General features: G+C 55.1%; 1 protein-coding gene across 1 annotated transcript; it reads left to right on the top strand.

The window, feature by feature from the left end:
* The first annotated feature begins 1946 nt into the window (after positions 1 to 1946).
* Positions 1947 to 18887, top strand: LOC119096618 (lysophospholipid acyltransferase 5). Its single transcript, XM_037219516.1, has 17 exons — positions 1947 to 2138; positions 2646 to 2752; positions 3681 to 3788; positions 4145 to 4267; positions 5115 to 5230; positions 5351 to 5509; positions 7277 to 7414; positions 7821 to 7929; positions 8692 to 8836; positions 9306 to 9453; positions 9744 to 10004; positions 15614 to 15732; positions 16535 to 16658; positions 17094 to 17253; positions 18004 to 18087; positions 18361 to 18503; positions 18870 to 18887. Exons 2-17 carry the CDS (start codon positions 2662 to 2664, stop codon positions 18885 to 18887), a joined length of 2046 nt encoding a protein of 681 aa, XP_037075411.1. The 5' UTR covers positions 1947 to 2138; positions 2646 to 2661.
* Positions 18888 to 19127: the final 240 nt, after the last annotated feature.

Here is a 19127-nt window from a genome sequence, read left to right as displayed (position 1 = left end):
GTTCGGCAATTTGCATGCACGAAATTGACAGATTTGCAGTAATTCACAGTTTAGGATTTATGACCGGATTCTTCGGAGGAAATACGTTACTTTAAAAGCAGGAAATCAAAATGAACAAGAAGACTTTCCTGTGAACCTGCGATGACGCAATCTCTGCTGGTTTAAGCCATGACGTGTTCTATTCTTGATCGTAGTCGGAAAAGATGGCGTTGGCCGTTTGCCGGTCAACTGTTCACGCGCTGATTGGTTGAACAGCTGTGTGTTGGCGAATCACAGCCGATACATTCACCTCCACCCTGTAGGTGGTGTCGCGCCTTCATCCGCTCTGACTGCTGAGACCATATGCTTCTAAAGACGCACAGAGCAAAACTAAGTAACTGAGTTAGCAAAAGCAAAATACCGTTAGAAATGTGGGCATAAGCTAATATTTTCTGTGCCAACTTCAATTACCCTATATTTCAACACGTGTTTTGCTCCAAAATTGTACGTTTCAGCCATTGCTGTAACTTAAATGACAAGATGATGTTAGGCACGCGGGTCTCATGTCATTAGAATCGTTAAGCCTTGCTCTTAGTCAGAGCCTTTAACGGATAAGTCCATAGAAGAATAAGAGCACTCGGTTTTCCAAACGAGTATGACTAGGTCCGAGGTCAGCCCTTCTGTAAATTAAATTGATACAAATTTGCCCGAGTGCGAAAAGGCAATAAGACTAGACGGTACATCAATATTGGGCGGACGCAAGCACATGCCTGATGTGCTGAAATATTTATTTTTGCTCTCCCCATGCCCCTGATCAGAACTAAGTCACGTCATGGGACGGGTTGGCCCCGGCTTAGTTCGCCTGTGCAGCATGCAAATAACGGTCATCTGTTCCATGACCCACAGATACACCAAATGTTGACAATTACATATTGTCTGATAGATTGGCTACTGGATTATGTGTACATTTTTGGGTGGGACTCATTTAAGTGGTCAAGTATCGTCTGGCTAGTGGTTACACTCACGTATCCCGGGGAACCAATAGCGTAGTGGGTAAGCTACGCGCGTGGGAAAACAGAGGTACAGGATGGGTCTCCGCGGTATCCGCCCTTCCCGCCAGGGTGAGAGACAAATGGCGCCGTATAGTTTCAGCAGCTGAGTGCGTCGTGAAGCCCCAATTACACTCACGTGTTCGCCTCGGTTTTATAAGCGTCATGTTCGTCTATCATTGCTCGTGATGTGTCAAACGAGGACCAGATGGTGTTAATCTGTGTAGTAGCCCTTTGAGCTCCACTTATCAGTTGCCGCGGTCAGGTGAGCCCACAGGCATGATGTAACATAGGCGGGCGCAGGAACTTTGGTGCGAAGTGGCATCGTGATTCTCGGTGCACCGAACGCCGGATTTCCACCACGCGACTCCGTCATATCGTATGCTTTAGTGCATTAACCATTTACTGCATGCCCCAAACGTACGCTGAATTGTGGTTAGCGTTAGATGATTGAAAATGCGGCCTTATAAATGGCAACTACCTTACAGTTACGGACGTCGTAACAATGGGACGCCAGAGAAGGTTTTGTTCCTTCGCTTCTTCCTGAAGGGGGAGTGAAGGGACTAAGAATAAATAGGGAACGGCAGGAGCGGTCTTAGTGTAACTTGTAACTTATAGTACCGCATAATTTATATTGCACACTTCCAAATTTGAGGTCGCAGTGGCGGGGGAAATAATAATGTATATGCTCTTCTGCCGTTAAGGTGAGGGTGGACCCATGGTGGCATCGCTGCAATGGTTTGAGCTTCAAAATTACGCTTTGGTTCCTCCATGTTACCCCTTTCTCTCTGTCCGCACCTCCAGCTGTTTCCAGTCAGCAATAATTCCTTCATGCGTAGAAAGACATGTGAGATATGGTAGCAAATACTGCAGCAGCATCCCGCACCAATCAGCTGTTTACGTTGAATGGTATTGTAGGGTTGGGAATGGCGATTGTTTGGTGAACTTTGTGGACCAGACGTCGTTTAGCTTTTGTTAGATGTGGACAAGTTAAGAATTTCTCGGACTGATTGTTCGCTGGTGCAATTCGTGTGTTGTGTGCACTTTGCGCACATTTTGTATTTCTCCACATCAAGGAACGTCTCCACTGCGCCACGCTCGGCCGTGCGGGTGTGTGCGCGCGCGAACGAGGTTTACCACTGACATCAGAAATTGCCGCGTGCATATGTGTATTTTTGGGTGGTCATCAGCACTCATTCATCACTTGTGTTCATTAAGGTGATGCATGGCTTCAAAACCTGGGTAAACATGTATTGAACCAATGAGCTTGGTGACTTTTTGAGTCAGTGGGGTCCAGACCCCAGTAACTTTTGGACTTACAATGATATTGTTGTGTTTTGAATATACAACACAAAACCAAAACAGACAAAAATTTGTGCAGCACCTTTTAGCATGTAGCTTCATCCATGGCTTAACTAATCAATAATGAATTTTGAATGGAAGCGGGCTGCAAGTAGTGCAAAATGTACTGCCACTTTTGCTTAACTAATCAACAATGAATTTTGAATGGAAGTGGGCTGCAGGTAGTGCAAAATGTACTGCCACTTTTTCGAGTGCATGGTATTTCAGGCATTAGACAAATGCCTCATCTGTACTCTCAATGTGCTTGTATTCCAGGTTTCCATAAATCTTCATGATGACATCACCAGGGTTGATAGCAGTTCTAGCTGGCTACATTGGGGCCACGGAACCTGCTCTCCGTCTTCTTCTTTCTCTCCTGTTTGGTAAGTTATGATTGGAGGGATTTGTCTGAGAATAGTTTATAGACATGCATAAATGGTTATTTTAATTACAAACACTGGTCCTCATCATATGTGATTGATGTTCATTGCAGCCTCATATGAGGTTTATCCACTCTTATGTTAATGCTACTTTCCCCCTTGCTTAGCATCCTTCTGTTTGGTTAAATGAGATGGAAGTTTCTTGTGCATCCTTAGATATCTTGGGTAGATAGGTTTTCATTTTGATGATCCATGCTAACTTGTTTGATTGCATTTGTCCAGGGATCTGTATGTTAATAGCATTGTGCTGGACATCATGCAATCACTTTCTGATGGTGAGGTTGTTTCATATGTATTTCATGATATGTTTATATCCTGATGTGTATTGAAGTGCTTTCCTACTTTTGTTCCCTAACTTTATGCTAGAATGAATGTCAGGGTAGAATGTATTATTTTGCAGACTGCAGTGTATGAGACTGAGTACACCCAAAGTGCAGCCTGTTCACTCTGAACTGTGTCCACAGTCTGCATAGATTCACTGACATGTCCACTGGCCATGACCCCACCTCCAAAACATTGTAGTGCTAGTTCACTGTATTAGGCACATGTGTAGGTATGTGCTGCTACCTACCAAGCAATTGCCCAAACATCCAAAGGGCCCCTTTTGACCATACAATGATGTGGGCAGCTGTCAGATGTTCAGTGAGCCTTTCCACACTGTCCTCACCTGGTCCAACCATCGGATTAGCCAAGTGTGTGGGAAGCTTAAATGGATGAACCTCTGTCAGATGCTTGGTAAGTGTCTGCTTGGAAATCTAGCTTTATGCCAATTGATCAAAATGTATAACTCTTTCCACTCCTGTCTTGATGTGCAAGCATGCAAGATGTCTACTGGCACACCATCTATTGCTAGCATATATCTGCCCCACAGGCTATCCGTTGGCCATTGTGCATCGGTACACAATGCGCGATCAATCACCGACAGTGCAGCATATATTCTTCATACTCTCTGGCCTGTGGCTATTCTACTTTAACTTTGGTGAGTTCCAGCTGGTGATTGTGTTCTTCATTGTGTAGTATACCTGAGATCTGTGATTTCACTGTGTGGTATATTCCATCACATTTTTATGTTATCATTTTTCCAATAAGGTACATCATGTGGGACACAAACTCATGGTATGCACCATGAATTGAAATATGTTGGCTGTTGATCTTGTGCGATGTTTGTGCACCATGTGTTGAACATTAAATCACTTGCAAGATGGCCACCTAATGCCAATGCTAATTTGCACCTCTGCTCACTGGACCACCCTGCTTACTCTTCATCACTGTTGATGCCTGTACCCCATCCAGATGGTCAGCCCAGCCACTTACCATGCTGCCTCCCACCTTCAGCACTGCTGGTGATCCACTCCATCATCTGCGTGGCCGTGCTGTACCTGACGCTGCTGGTGGCCGGCGGCACGCTGGGGTCCGTTGTCTTCTCCTTCATCTTCCAGATGGGCTATCTCATCACAGGTGGGAGCACGAGCTACGGCTCCCGCTCCGAGCCTCAGTCCAGGCGACTGGAAGCAACCGCGTATAGAACGGGAGGCCGTGGGACGTGTCTCGGCAGGGGCGGTCCTGCGGTCTCCAGTCATGCTGTGGCACTCCATTCGCCGGACGGACGGAATCTGTCACGTGACTTGCCCATATGTGTGTTTGGCTGCTGCAGTGACGTCGACTTTGTCCAACACACTCTGTGTAGAGTTGTTCCCGATCCGGCTCCGAGTAACACCATACGCTTTGTCGTTGGATCGTGGTCTGATCCCGCAAGATAGGGCATGATGTCTTAGTCTATTGCGCTCTCACGCGTTCAGAAAGCAAGATCTACAATATGGTCGTGTAGATAGGCTTACGTGTTTTACCTAACTGCCAAGGTCATTAGTATTACAATCTCCCGCGCGGATTAACAAGATAGGCCGAAGAATTTAAATGTGACGCCAATTGATGAAGGGGGTTGATGATTCCAGTGTTAAACGATAGCACAGTGCGCTCGATGTGTGCTCGGGTCTGAGGATCGCAAGTGTGCCGCCAGTTGTGCTACTCCGCCGCTGCCATATATACATGGTCTTATTGGCTGCGACTGTAAGACGGTGGTATTTACTGAACTCCATTTACAGCACAGCACAGCACATTGGCTGCGAGGAAAAAGCAAATGTTATGTTGTTCTTCTTTAGCTGACGCGGTGCCAACGGGTACATTCGACTGTAGTCTCACTCCCATTAAGTCTCTTGAACGATCGATGTTGCCTGACCCCCAGGCACGGCGCCCGCTGCGGGGTGTTGGGGACCGGGCTGCTAACGCTCGCGGACCCGTGCCGCAGGGTATGTGTTCTCCCAGACGGACGGCTACGACATCAACTGGTGCACGCCGCACTGCGTGCTAACTCTGCGACTGATCGGAGTCGCCTTCGACATGTTCGACGGCCATAAGGACAAGGTGCGTAGCCGAACGTCCCGCGCCCTGACGAACACGAGTAGCGCCCACCCAGCGCGCCGACCGGCACTGGGTGCGCAGCGCCTGGTGAGGCTGACCCTGCTTGGCCCTGCGCTCCTGCAGGCGGAGCTGCGGCCGGACCAGAAGGACACGGCGCTGACAGAGCGGCCCTCGCTGCTGGAGATCGGCGGGCACGCCTTCTTCCCGGCGGCGGCCGTAGTCGGGCCGCAGTTCTCACTGCGGCTCTACCAGCAGTTCACGCACGGTCAGCTCAAGTTCGCGGTGAGTGGGCGCGGTCGCAGCAGGGGCCTGCTAACGACGCGCGTTCCGGCGCGGAGCTTGCGGAGACAGAGGTCAAGGCCGCTGTGTCCGCTCTCTGGCGCGGGCTGTCATCGTGACCCGCCGCGTAACGGGCTATTTGTGGGAGGGAGTCACGTGTGGGTGTTGACGTTTTCTGCTGATCACGTGCCGCACGCTCCGGGCGCTCTTCTGTGGGCTGTGCTGCCAGACAGTGTGCTTTGGCAGCCCAGTCGTGTCATTCCTTTGTCGTCACGAACGCAAAAGGCAAGACGTGTGAGCACGGTATCCAGCAAAAGGCAAGACCTCCGACACCGGGGCGCTTCGTGTTGCCATCGTCGTGAAGCGGCGGCTGGGCCCCAGAGTTGGGCCGGCATGAGACTTCCAGCGGTATCCGTTGGACTTGTCCGTTTTCTGCGTCCATTCCGGCTAGCGCGATCGATGTGGAATGTTGGGGCGGATCGCCATGGCTTCCCGTCGCAGTCCGTCGCCGCGGGGCTCGCTCTGTCCGCACCGCGCGCCGCAGGGCGTCAGCTGATCCATGTTCACACGTGGCCTGCTCGCGGAAAACACGAGAGTCGTGCATTCCAGCGCGGCCTGTGTTGGGCCTGATTGTTTGTTGCGTGACAAGCAGGCGGTATCGATCGAGAGTGGTTGCCCGGTACCGCATAGGACGGAATGGCTTTCGGTCCGCCGGCCGGTCGACGACGCTGATTGCTTGCTGAGATAGTGACGATAGTGGTTGTTTGCTTAGTTGCATACGGCGAACCCTGAGCCCTGTGCCAATGCATTTGCCCTCGAACGTTTTGCAATGATGTGCCATTCACGAATAGTTCCGGACTATTTCGGTATTGTGGACATGTGACTCGAGCACTGTGGTCCTGTGCATGAAAGTAGGTGACTTGAGTGAGCGTTCCATCGTGCGCTGCATATATTAACGGCTGCATTAACCTATAAACTACATCACCTCCATAAGGTCGAATCCATCTAAACGACATTACCCTCTGGAGACAAAGTCGTTCTCTCAGGCTTTACAGCAGCCATCAGTTTTATGTATGGTTTGCACGAAATAGCCCGACTCCATGCCGCTCGCTTACCAAAAACTGTCCGTTGTGGTCCCCGCTGTGATCCCGCTGTGACCCCACTTGCACCCCGCTGTGACCCCAGTGCAGCCCCGCTGTGACCCCAGCGCTGCTCGAGCCGGGCGTGCAGAGCGCTCAAAGTACCTGCTGACGTAGTTGAGGCTGGTGCGCTCGACCTGTCAAGCAGTGGAAAATTGGCCAAGCTTTGATTGAAATGCTTCAGAAACTGTTGTCATATCCGGCGAATAATTGCTTTGGACGATTTCTGTCAGAAAATCTGCTGTCCAGTCGGCATTTGGTCCGTACTGGTTCGGCCAGTTTCCAAACTTGACGCCAGCAGCCCCCAGCGCTGCACCCCCATGACGTGCCGAGGGACCGCCCTCGAACGCGGCGTTTGCCCTCACCGCTGGCGTCTGCCCTCACCGCCGGCGTCTGCCCTCACCACTGGCGTCTGCCCTCACCGCCTGCGTCTGCCCTCACCGCCGGCATGTGCCCTCACCGCCGGCATTGATATGTCGCCCGCCGCGCCCGCCGTCAGCGGGTCAGCCGTCACCATCAGGCCTGCGACCGGTCCGTCTGCTCGCACCGCTGCTGGGGGCGCCTCGCCGGCCGCCGCTAGACGCCTGGCCGCGGTCCTGACGCGGCGCCCTCTCGCCCTCCCCTCCCCCAGCCGGACGCGGCCGGCCTGCCTGACTGTATCCGACCAGCCCTGCTGCGCCTCGGCCTGGGCGCCCTCTACATGCTGCTCTACCAGCTGCTCTACACCCTGCTGGTGCCCGACGACTACTTCCACGGGCCGGCGTTTATGGTGCGTGCCCGCCCGACACTGGGAAGTCTGGCTCACTGCCTGACGCGCGGACGTAGTGAGAGCTGCACCGGTGTCTGGCAGGCGTTAGGAGGCCTTTTGTGGAGGGGGCGAGAAGGGACTGTGTGTGCGTGTGGTATTTACGGAATGACTGCGGGAGATGTGTGCGCTGACGCCCCTTGTAAGCCCAAGCTTCGTTACCCGCTGTTTGTCAGCGGCGGTTGCCCTGCTTGCGATGGGCGTAGGCGGTGCTGTAAAACTTGTGCAAGGCGTGAGAGGCGTTAACCATGCGGTGGCGCGGATCCGTCCATGATGTCCAGTCATCTGCCGGAGTTATCCGACGCGTCACGTGTGCGAGGTCACCCGCCAGCCCGCTGTGAAATGACGCGTCACGCGACGTGCACGGCAGGCGTCCAGCTTCTGGAGCAAGATGTTCTGGATCGGTGTCTGGGTGAAAGTGATCTTCATGCGTTACTTGGCTGCCTGGATGTTCGCTGAGGGAGGCTGCATCATGCTAGGTGAGATGACCTTGCACCGTCCCCCCCCCCGTACACTCTTGTAGATTTGTTTTGCGTTAGACCCACCTTTCCTCTCGGTTCATTCCTTCCGCCTGACCATCTCATCCACCCTTCCATTATCAAATCGGTGCAATGCTCTCACGTCCGTCACCGTCCAATCCAGCTTCGTCCAGCGTCCGCCTGGCAGAGATAAGATAAAAGGCCACGCCCCACAGGCCGTCATCCGCGACATTGGAATCCGCGAAATTGACATGTGTTTTGCTTTCTGAGAAGCACACTTGGTCTGTCGTACAGTGTCCCGGGGGGGGGGGGGGGAGGCCCAGGTTGGATCCCCGATCGGGAGAGCCAGGACCTGTAGGCGCTCGTATGACACGGCAGTTGCCGTCACCCCGCGGAAAGGGTTGCACTGCAGCATGCTTCAGGCGCCATGGAAGGACACATGGGATTGTGGAGTGTTGGTGAGACAGGGTGGACGCCTACGTTCAATCCGCCACTAGTGGTGCTGTCGTGACTGCGGGTCTCTTTCGACGTATATGTCTTGGTTCTTCGGCGTGGGCGTACGGTTGTGCCATGTCATACGGCATAATAATTTTTTCGGCATCTGTGGTGCAACTTTCCCAGCTCCGCCACCATTATTCCACTCATCCCCTTGGGTTTTGGCATATTTCAGAGTCCACACCATTGATTGCGCCCTGGTTTGGGTTATGGTAACTGCCTGCCAGTGTACCTCGTAATCGGCATGCGTGGCTGGGTCGTCCTCAGGTTTGACGTATAACGGTCAGGACAGCAAAGGCAACCACCTCTGGGACCGACTGGCCAACGTGCGCATCCGTGTCTACGAGAATGCGATCAAGTTTCAGGACTATGTGCCTGGCTTCAACGTGAACACGAATGTCTGGGTCTCCAAGTAAGATATCGCGGCGGATGGGCACGCGGCTGGCGGTTTGGGGGCGGTGGTCATCTGAACTTGGTCGGTCTTGTAAACTTTCCAGTTATCTCCTGAAGCCCATCGCACAGTTTGTCAACTGTGAATGATGTTGTCATGTCGGTTGTAGAGCATCTGGTCTACAGACAACGTTGGGGATTTATCGTGCGTTCAAGTAAACTTGACTTTAAGAAAGCGGAGAAATACTGCATCGAAACGGAGGGCTACTTCGCCACCTTCCTGTGATACCTATTCGTTCTGCCGGTAACCAAAGTCGCAAGATCAGACCGAACCGATCAGATTCAGTGATGAGAATGCTGAGATTGCCGGCCACGTGGTCGGCAGCAGCACGTCCTCTCCCCGGTGTGGCGTGTCGTGACGCCCAGAGTGTTCTTCCCCACCTCCTGCCAGCTGGCCCGACAGCGCGGGCGCCGCGCCTCTCTGACGACAGGTACATCTTCAAACGTCTCCGTTTCCTGGGTAACAAGGAGCTGTCGCAGTTCCTCACGCTCATGTTTCTGGCCGTGTGGCACGGCTACCATCTCGGCTACTTCGTCGTCTTCTTCATGGAGTTCGCCATCGTCTTGTGGGAGAGAAAGGTAAATGCGTGTTGACGTCAAATCGGCGTTCCCTCGCATCCGTGCGGCGTCACGCAAACAGGGGGCTGCAAGTATTTAAGTATGCACTTACTCGAGAGAGCAAAAACTCAATCATTTGTTCCAGCTTTAACTTTGTGTCTGTTCTGCTGGTGTCTCCATCTTACAGAGACGTGCGGCTCTGTGGCGTATGAGGGAATAACCTCGCATTGATGTTCATCTGGTGAAGCGTCGTCCCTCCTCCCGGGCCGGACCGTCGCTGCGCCTGACCCGCCGTGGCGCGCGTGTCGCAGGTGCTGGGCGCGCTCTCTCAGTACCCGTCCGTGATGTCCACCTGCTGGGACACCTGGCTGCGGTACCCGCTGCAGCTGGTGCTGCGCCTCTACACGCTCGTCTTCCTGGGCTACTCGTGCGTGCCGTTCGTGAGCGTGGTGCGCCGCCGCTGGTGGCCGCTGCTCAGCTCGGTGTACTTCTGCGGCCACGTCATCTTCCTGTCGTGGCCGGCGCTCGTGCCGGCCATTCACTGGCTGATGCGGCTGTGCGGGGTGCGGCGCGTGCGGCCGGCGGCGGCCGACGGCGCGCCGAGGCCGCCCGCGCCCGCGCCCGTGCCCGCACCAGAGCCGGAACCCGCCCCAGCCGGGTCGGCCGCCAAGAAGGAGCTGTAGGGGCGCGGGCGAGGCGACAGCCCAGGGCAGGGACGCGGCCTGGTCCGATCGCTCAACAGAGCCGGGGACGCCTGTGCCGTAGCATAAATGCTCTCCGACCAGGTATTCCGTCATAATGTAGCAGTACTTACGGGGCGGGCGGCGAGGCCTGTTGTTACGGGGGGGCCGCCGCGGCGCTGGCAGCGTCGGCCGACCTCGGTGCCGCGCCGGTCGGCTTCGCCGCGTGGTCGGCTGGCTGGTGTCGGCGCGACGCGGCGGCGAGCGCGTGGCAGAGTGGGTCGCCGGGTGAAGAGCGTGTCTGTCTACCTCTGCTGTCGTTGCGAAGGCGAGCCACACAAAAGACGGCGGGATGAGAGCGCGGCGTTCAGTGGCGCGCGCGCCGCTCTCCGGGTGTTGTTTTACAGCCGTTTGCCGTTTGATTCGCTTCCGATGCTAGTGCGGCTGCTGTGTTGCCGCTGTTAGTGATTTTGCGGTGAGTGTCGCACAAGCGTCGCTTTCATCGCAGCGCGCCGGTCACCGAGACTGGTTTTAGCCGCGTCGCCGTGGCTGAGGCGATGGGCAAGCGTTGGCCCCCTCGTGTGCCGATGTGTGAGAGAGGAAGGCCGGCTGGCGTCGTTCAGCTCGGCACTGACCCCGCTGATCAGCACTGGCGCGGCAGCGCGCCAACACACTGCGCGCCGTCTTGGCATGGAGCCAGGCCCGACGCCAACCGGGTTATGGGTGTCTACTGCACCGTTGGTTGAACCTTGGACGCTGAACGGGCGAGTGATGTTTGGCCAGGAGCAGCCGGTGGTTGGTTGGTGTTATGGGTGGCTAGTTCGGGCGCTGAGGAGTTGTGCAAGGACTGGGCTGGGCTTGTTAGCCATTTTGCCGCCGTGGTAAACGGGCAATGGCGCGTCTCGCAAGCGTGTAGTTCAGCCTGACATGGTACCTGTACAGGATGCTGGTTAAAACGACGGATATTGAGTCCAGGGAAACAGTATAATCGCCAGGAAAGAAAGTATTTGTGGGCCATAACGTTTGTTTTCTCAATGCCAATGAGTTTGCATGTCTTTGGCAACTTTGGAATGAAAACATGCTTGGGTTGAGATAGTAGCGGGCGGGATTGTTCTCTGGCCTTGTTTACGTTCGGCGTATTGGAATGGTGCTGGTGTTAAGGTAGCCTTCTCCTTGCGTCCCGTTTTTTCGTTGTCATTTCGCAACCGTTGCCAGTTCGAATGTGAATAATCAAATATGGATTCGGAGTGTGCTGACATAATGAGGAATGTACTTACAACATGAGCATAGTGTTAAATTAGTATTTTACTGACGGAACGTGATGATGCCTTTCACATGCATCTAATTGTGATGTTTTCATTGTGTAACAATACAAAATGTCGTCACGGGTTTTTTGTTTGTTCCACCGTACCTACGAAGTAGGCGGTGCTTTCACGTTGTTCGTGTGAGTTGGAGTAAGAGCTAATTCAGCCAGAAGCCAACCAATCATTATTTTTCAATCAGTAATCTTTCACAAACACATCTCGACACAGAAGCAAACAAAGCGCGCATGCATATGACGGCTTCGAAGCGACCGGTGTCGGGGACCAATGTCAATCGTCGTCGCCACTGGGGCGACAGACGCTGACGTGGTTCGACGGACGAGTAGAAACATCTCAACCCCATCCCCCTCGTAACGGTAATATCTTCTCCAACGCTCAGTTTTGTTGGGACGGATGAACGAAAGGGAGTGGGGTGTCGGTAGCTCGTCAGTGCCATGTACATTTGGGTTCGGTTGTTTGGATTAGATTGGATGATTGAATTGTTCGGCGGTTTCGGCCGGTCACAGGCGTCTTCGGTCTGCGGGACGAGTGACGGTGGATAACGGCGCAACTACGTGCGTCTGGGGCTCATCCGCGGAGACCTGCCGCACAGGGAGCTCTGTCCAGGCTTTGTGCCCGGCTTTCCGCCCAAAGCTGGTGCACGCGGCCTGCCCCGCATGAACGGGTTGTCGCCGAGGATCCAGGGTGAGCACAGTAGGGTGATGGATGCCATGTACAGCGGGCATCGTTCAGCAGATGGAACTCGCGCATGTGTCAGACGTCAGTTCAATTCGAATTACTTTGTAGCCAGCGCTGATTTTGCATTTCCCTTGAGCCAGACAGCCCGGGCTGCGGGCGGGTACTGGGTACGTTCGCGTGACCAACTCCGCCAGGGTGTGTGCCGAACAGACCGCCAGAGCACGTCCTCTTGGCTTCATTCCGCTCCATGTCCAGGTCGGTTCCCACTATGAGTCGCATCGCGTGGCGCCGGTTTACGCCCTGGCTTTTATTTTTGGAATGCATAAAACGCCAGAACCTTTCCGAATCTATTTTGGCACCCGTCTCAGCTTCTCCAGCCCTAAGATGGCGCGTCCCTGTCGGCTGCACGTTGGGCCGCTTTGGGTCGCACTGGTCAGCCTCAGTTGGGCCCACTCTGTTCCCGGCAGGCGCTTTGCTTCAGGTCTACATGCATCAGAGCCCACACAGGTCCGAGACCATGTTTCTTATTTTTGCAGGGCTTCTCGGGCGTGCAGACCCGTGTCTTCTCTGGCCTGACCGATCTCGAGCGCTGAGACTGGGGAATCTCACTGCATTCAAGTATCGCCTACTGGAGATTTAGCGCATGCCATGTGAGTGTCTCAAATGTGGAGCGTGCGCCAATGTCGCGCTACCGGACTAAAACACTTTTTGAACTTTTGCGGACTCGTCATACACATGAAGCATGGTAATGCTTTATCATGCAAATAGTCCGCCGTGTCAAGTCAACTCCGTCGGCAGCAGGATTACGAAATTTTCCATTTATTGTTAAGCACCCGCTTGTCGAGAAATAATGCGCCAATAGCAACAGTTTCGTTTTGTCTGACTGATATTTGTTCGTTTCTCATGCTGGCGGCTACTGGGAAGGAGTTGATGAGGCGCTTCCGCAAACTGTTCCTGATGCTTAGCGTGTATGTCTGGGATCAAAGTCTGGGCTCCATGCAGTGCGTCATTGTAATCCTCTTAGCTCCTGAGCTGATATCCCAAATTTGGAGCGATTTGACCCCAGCCGCCCTGGGCCCGAGTGAAGCTAATGGACGTTAAACAAGACGTAAATGCCACGACAAGGCAGGCAGTCCCCGTTAGTGTTCCATTGTAGGCGAATGTTTCGCAGCTGGCGGGTTGGCTCCCGGCACGTGGTAGCACTGTGCACTTACATCAACAGGCATTCACTACCGGTCAAGGGACATTGAGTTAACTGGCCAGCGGCACACGGTCTTCCTCACAGTCTTCCCGCGAACTCTCCGCTCGTCGAAATCAAGTGACGCATTCACCGGGTATTGATTTATCGGCCCGAAACCCACAAAGCCAGCGGTAGCGGCGGCGTCACGCCTCGTAGGGCTTCCGCGTCCCGTCGGCGGATCCCGCGGGCAGATGTGTGGTGGCCGCCGCGGACCCCGCTCGCCGCTCCGTCCCCACGCCCAGCGTCCTCGGCTTGGCTCATCCTCCGCGCGGCCCTCGGCCTCTCCAGCCTCCCCTCCCACAGCCGGCGGCGAGTCCGCCCGCGGAGCAGCGGTGTGGCTGCCGCCTCGTCCTCGCGCCTCCCCGTTCCTCGCCCACCGTCGGCGCCTGCTCTGCATAGTTTGAGGAGCACCTAGGGCACTTAAGCCGCCTCAGGAGCAGCCCGTGACACCAGGGCCCGTCTCAGGAGGAGCCGGCGGCGGCAGGGCCCGTCTCAGGACGTGCCGGCGGCGCCAGGGTCCGTCTCAGGATCGTCCGGCGGCGCCAGGGCCGGCTATGCTGCCGTGGCCGGTACGTTCGTCAGACCTGGCATTCCTGTCGCCACGGCTGCCCGACGGCGACCACTGCTCGCACGACTGCCCGCCAGGTGAGAGCGCTGCCCCTGGCGCCGCAGCCCTCGCGTGGGACCGCGAGGTATCTCTCGAGGTACCTCCACCGGCGGCCGCAGGCGGGCGGCCGAGCCCTCTCCGCCGCGTGCCGCGCTCTCGCCGTGTCACCACCGCCGCAGGAGCGCTCCGGGACGCCACTCTCGGCGCCCTACGGCCGTGACCTCCTCCGCGGGAGTCTCTTCCAGGCGCCGGCCCCTCACGCCGCGGCCGCCTGTGCAGGGGCTCCCTGGACGCCGCCGTCGGCTCTCCGCGCGACCCGTGACTGTGCTCGGCCCCCTCCGGCTGGCCGTTCGCACCGCGGCTGAAGCCCCATGCCCCTGACGAGATTCCTGCCAATTCAATTAAGGCAAATGAAATTACGCGCCGCGGCGGCGCGGCGCGGCGTCGGCTGATCTTGTTGGCAGTCAAAGTGGCCGGTTTTTCCGGGTGGCAGCTGCATTGATACGCGGTCACGTGACCGCTAGGCTCCACGGCGGATGGCTGAGAAAAACGGAGCCGGCTATTTCGATGTGTGACCTTGAATGATTGGGCTGAGTAGCAGAAACTCTGCGAAATGGTCGGTGCAGGTCCGCTTTCCTTCGAACTTGTTCCGCGCGATGTGCTGGCGCTTCGTAGGACGTCCTCTGCTCACACTGACACCGGGGAAAACGAGCCAAGTCTGTGCGTCACACAAGACGCATTTTATAACGATGTGAATTCAGCATAGGACAGGCATGTCTTGCAGATCCAGGTCGATGCGGGATCACCGTTAAACAACGAAATGCAGACGTGGAATCTTCTTCGATTGGCATCCATGCGTTTTGCATGCATGCAAAACGCACAGATGTCAATCGGGGAAACAAGCTCATTGTCACGTGGGCAGCAGTTTGGTTTGTGCTTGGGCAGTGTGGTTATGTACTTGATTTCCAAGGATGTAAGATTTCCTATCGACAATTTTTTACTGGAAGGAGTTAAACCGATCGGTTTAGACACTGTGAAAGGGACAGATTTGCGCGCAGATTGTATTTCAAGTTGGTTGGATTTGGTTACAGGTTTTTAGGCTGGAGCCCTTTTGGACAGTCGCGATCATTTCAGGGCTGTAGGATGAAGGAGCATGGATAACGGTAGGGACAAGACCGCATGCACATGGGACCCAACTGTCGAGGCTTCGGGAGGACGCAGAGGCCCACGGGGACCCTTCTGCGGGGTGTGTGCCAGGCGCACAGACGGAGGACCGTAGCCGTAGGCGGAAAGGAGGGTACTTCAGTCTACTCTTTGCTGGCACACGCAGCCCAACCGGACAAGCGGGTTGTCGATAGAGTGCAGGATAAAATGTTGAAGATGATGATGAAGGGGCGGATGAGTTGTTGGGATCGGAGAAGGTCTTAAAAGTTAACCCATCAGGGGCTCTCCTTATGAGCCTCCGGGAACGCGCAATGCGCTCGCGGTGTCACTGTGAGTAAAGCCCCTGAGGAAACCTGTAATAGGTTTACCTAAAAACGATGTTGATTGACCTGATGCGTGGGCCCGGCGCCTAACTGAGCGTCTCATCTGACCGTGCCGTTGCTGCCCCGGGGCAGCGTTTCCGGCCGGCGGTGCTGACGTGTCCGGCGAGGCGGCGCCACCGGCGGAGTCACCGCTGGACGACCTGACCACCATCCAGACACCCAGCGGCCACCTCATCACACTGACCTCGCTTTCCGGCCCGCTGAAGAGAAAGCAGCGCCGCTACAGGTCAGGCAGACGCCGGTGGGGCGCCCGCCGCTCTTCTGACCAGACACGAGCTGACCAGCTGAGCGCACGCTATCTGACCTGACTTGGTGGGAGCTGTCTTGATCTGACCTGGCCTGATCTGGTGGGAGCTGACGTGATCTGACCTGGTCTTGTGAAAGCTGACGTGACCTGGCCTGATAGAGCTGACGTGATCTGACCTATTGTGGTGGGAGCTGGCGCGATATGACCTGACCCGATATGTTGGGAGCTGATGCGATCTGACCTGACCTGATCTGGTGGGAGCTGGCGTGATCTGACCTGATCTGATCTGGTGGGAGCTGTCGTGATCTGACCTGACTTGGTGGGAGCTGACATAATCTGACCTGATCTGGTGGGAGCTGACGTGATCTGACCTGGCCTAATGTGATGGAGTATTCAGGTGATCTTACCTGACATGACCTGACCTGACAAATGTTGGCGTTCTCTCTGATTAGAGGATATCCGCGAGATATCGTCTCGTCTCTTGGGTAATATACTCTGTCCATTGCAGGATGAATAGAAGTGTGTCAACTACGCAGTTAAAGCGTGTTATTGGCAGTGGGGTTGCAAGGGAGTGAAACCACTTAGAATCCAACTAGTTACTGATAGAAGTTATTTGCTTTGAACTGATAGTTCATTTTTTGCGATGGACTCGAAAAACAATATATTCATCGGCGTGAAACAAAAACATAAAGCTCTGTCCGCTTGTGGTCTTTTTTTCTACGGCTTTCCACCGATGCCCACGCATCTCCAGCTGTAAGCGGTGTTCTTGGTGTCGTTCCAGGACGACGTTCACCAGCCACCAGCTGGACCAGCTGGAGCGGGCGTTCCAGAGCACCCACTACCCGGACGTGGTGTTGCGTGAGCAGATCGCGGCCAGCGCCGACCTTACCGAGGCCAGGGTTCAGGTCAGGGGCCAGGGTACAGGTCAGGGGCTAAGGTACAGGTCAGGGGCCGGGATACAGGTCAGGGGCCAGTGTACAGGTCAGGGGCCAGGTTACAGGTCAGGGCAGGGTATAGGTCAGGGGCCAGGGTGCAGGTCGGGGACTATGGTGCAGGTGAGGAACCAGGGTGCAGGGCGGTGACCAGGGTGTAGGTCAAGGGCTAGGTCACGGCTATTCGGCTCAGCTCGCCGCGTAAGGGAGCGTTGTGAGCGCACGCCCTGGTCTCAGTGCAGAACCTGCGCTTGTCAAGAACGCCGGCTTAGGGTGTTGGCATTACCGTTTGAAAGCGTTTCCGCCTCTTTTGACGTCGTTTCTCTGGTGTTAAGCACTGATGTGAGGCATCTTCTATAGGTCACTTTAATTGCTGCTTGATTTGAGCGCTGTTTCCTTTGACTGCAGGTGTGGTTCCAAAACCGACGAGCCAAATGGCGAAAGGGTGAGAACGTCACCTACAAACAGCTGACGGCGTCATCGCTGGGCAGCCCGTCAGGTGGCGGCACGGGCGCCGCCCTGATGGCGCTCGTGGCGCCACCCGAGGAGCAGGCGGCGGCCGGCCCATGTAAGACACTGGCGGAGCACGGCCACTATCCTGGCCTCTGTTGTTGCCTCGCACCGTCAGGTCCTGCCTTCTGCACGGCTGGGTTTCCTGCAGAGTAAGGGTTGGGTGTGTGGTTGTGGCCAGGGGTGTAGTTTCCTCTTCGGTTGGGGGGGGGGGGGGGCTCTGGTTCCCTTAACTTAAGCTCTAGTCCCGTCCCCACACACCAACTTCGAAAAGAAAGTACGAAAAATGCGGGGATAAATCTGGTTGTTGACGTATATTCTGGGTCATTTCCGTCATTTTTCACTGTAAAGCTCCTCCCATCCCCAACTGACTTTGCAAAACTACGTCTGTGGTTGTGGCCTGAAGGCTTGATCATGCCGCTGGTTGTGGCCTGAGAACTTCAGCATGCCGCTGGTTGTGGCCTGAAGACTTCAGGGCTCCAAAGAGGTCTATACAGGCCGATGGAGCTCTAGCCGAAACAAATCGGTAATGTGGGCATCTCAATGTGTATCATCTCATCGTGTATTCGTCTCATCTCATGTAATCATCTCAATCGTGTAACAATCGGTGTAAATTTTATGAAGATAAGATGTTCAAATACTCGCGTTACATGATAAGATTATAACCCAGCGAATATTCATCACTCTCTGAAAGCTAGCTGCAGACCCAAACCAAACGATTGTTTAGGGCCATTGGTGACAAATGAAATGATCCGAAACATGCGGCCTGTTGAGTGCAGCACATCACCAGGAACGGTCCTCTTTCCAGTGATAAGCCTCAGCGATCTGACCAAGGACCTGATGTTGCCGCTCGAGCCGTCGCCTCCTGCGACATCGCCCACAATCACCATCGGTAATCTCCACCGAGCGTGGCGGTGTGTGCACGCTGATGACGTGCCTCAAGTAATTCCAAAGCCAGCAGCGCGCTTCATTTCTTCATTCTGTAGCGCATTCATCGCTTTAATTGTTATTGAAATTACTCGGTGATATTGCATCACAACAATTCAGCGTGAAATGCAACACCATTTCGGGCTCGGGGTGCTGGGGTGGGGTGATAAGTAGTGCCTCAGTGTGTCTCGCCTGTCTCTGGCTAGAGTCACCTGCAGCATGCCGCCCCTGTCTGCAGGCGACGGGCCTCCAACGCCGCTGTCCAGCCTCTGTGCCGGCCTTGACTGGGCCTCCTCCGGGCCGCTGGCGGTCGCCGACAGCGGCGTGTTCGCCGACCTGCTGAGCGCCGCCGGCGCCCACCAATCAGCGTTCGCCGAGCCGGCCGACGGCAGGCAGCTGCAGTTCTCGGCCGACGGCACCGAGCAGGACCCGCTGTCCGGCTGCCGGTACGAACAGGACGGCGTCGAGCTTGACGACGAATGAGAGGTGGCCGGGAGCGGTGCGTGCAGCACCAGCGGCAGAGGAGCAGGACTTTGACGTTGTTTTCGTGCCTCGTTTTGTGGAGGTTTGGAACTGACGTCTGCGGTTTGGCTTTTAATGCGTTGTGTTTGCGCCTTTGAACTGCTGTGCATGGCAGTGCAAGCTTAAAGCGCGTCCTGGCCGTCCGGTCGTCGATCGACGCGATTGTGGCGACACCTTCATCGTGAGACTTAGGCGGGCCTGACATCTGTTGGACGTTCTTGCCAGATCGGCCCGATCGTGTGAGGAGTAATTGTGTAGGATTGGGGTGATTGTGTAGGCTGTTTGGTGCACCTCTGCATAAATTGAGTCCATCGTGGGACTTTTATCATTTTGATCTGTTCCTCGCATGTCACCTGCCTTCAAATTACGAGCACGAAGTAAATGACTGCATGAATGAAATAGGAACATGTAAATAAGTGCTGCATGCAGGATTGCAATGCGCCAATTCGGTACTTAGTTGGGACTTAAGAGGCTATGAAATCA

Source organism: Pollicipes pollicipes, unplaced genomic scaffold, assembly GCF_011947565.3.
Source record: "Pollicipes pollicipes isolate AB1234 unplaced genomic scaffold, Ppol_2.1 Scaffold_4295;HRSCAF=5057_pilon_pilon_pilon, whole genome shotgun sequence".
NCBI lineage: Eukaryota > Metazoa > Arthropoda > Thecostraca > Pollicipedomorpha > Pollicipedidae > Pollicipes > Pollicipes pollicipes.
The sequence above is the reverse complement of the archived record's forward strand: the minus strand, read 5'-3'. Positions and strand labels throughout refer to the sequence as shown.

Excerpts from the sequence above, each read along its gene's own strand:
- LOC119096618 (XM_037219516.1), top strand. The coding sequence starts at position 2,662 with ATGATGACATCACCAGGGTTGATAGCAGTTCTAGCTGGCTACATTGGG. Across the intron at positions 7,415-7,820 it reads TCCACGGGCCGGCGTTTATG|GCGTCCAGCTTCTGGAGCAA; the intron begins GTGCGTGCCCGC and ends CGTGCACGGCAG. Across the intron at positions 9,454-9,743 it reads TCGTCTTGTGGGAGAGAAAG|GTGCTGGGCGCGCTCTCTCA; the intron begins GTAAATGCGTGT and ends CGCGTGTCGCAG.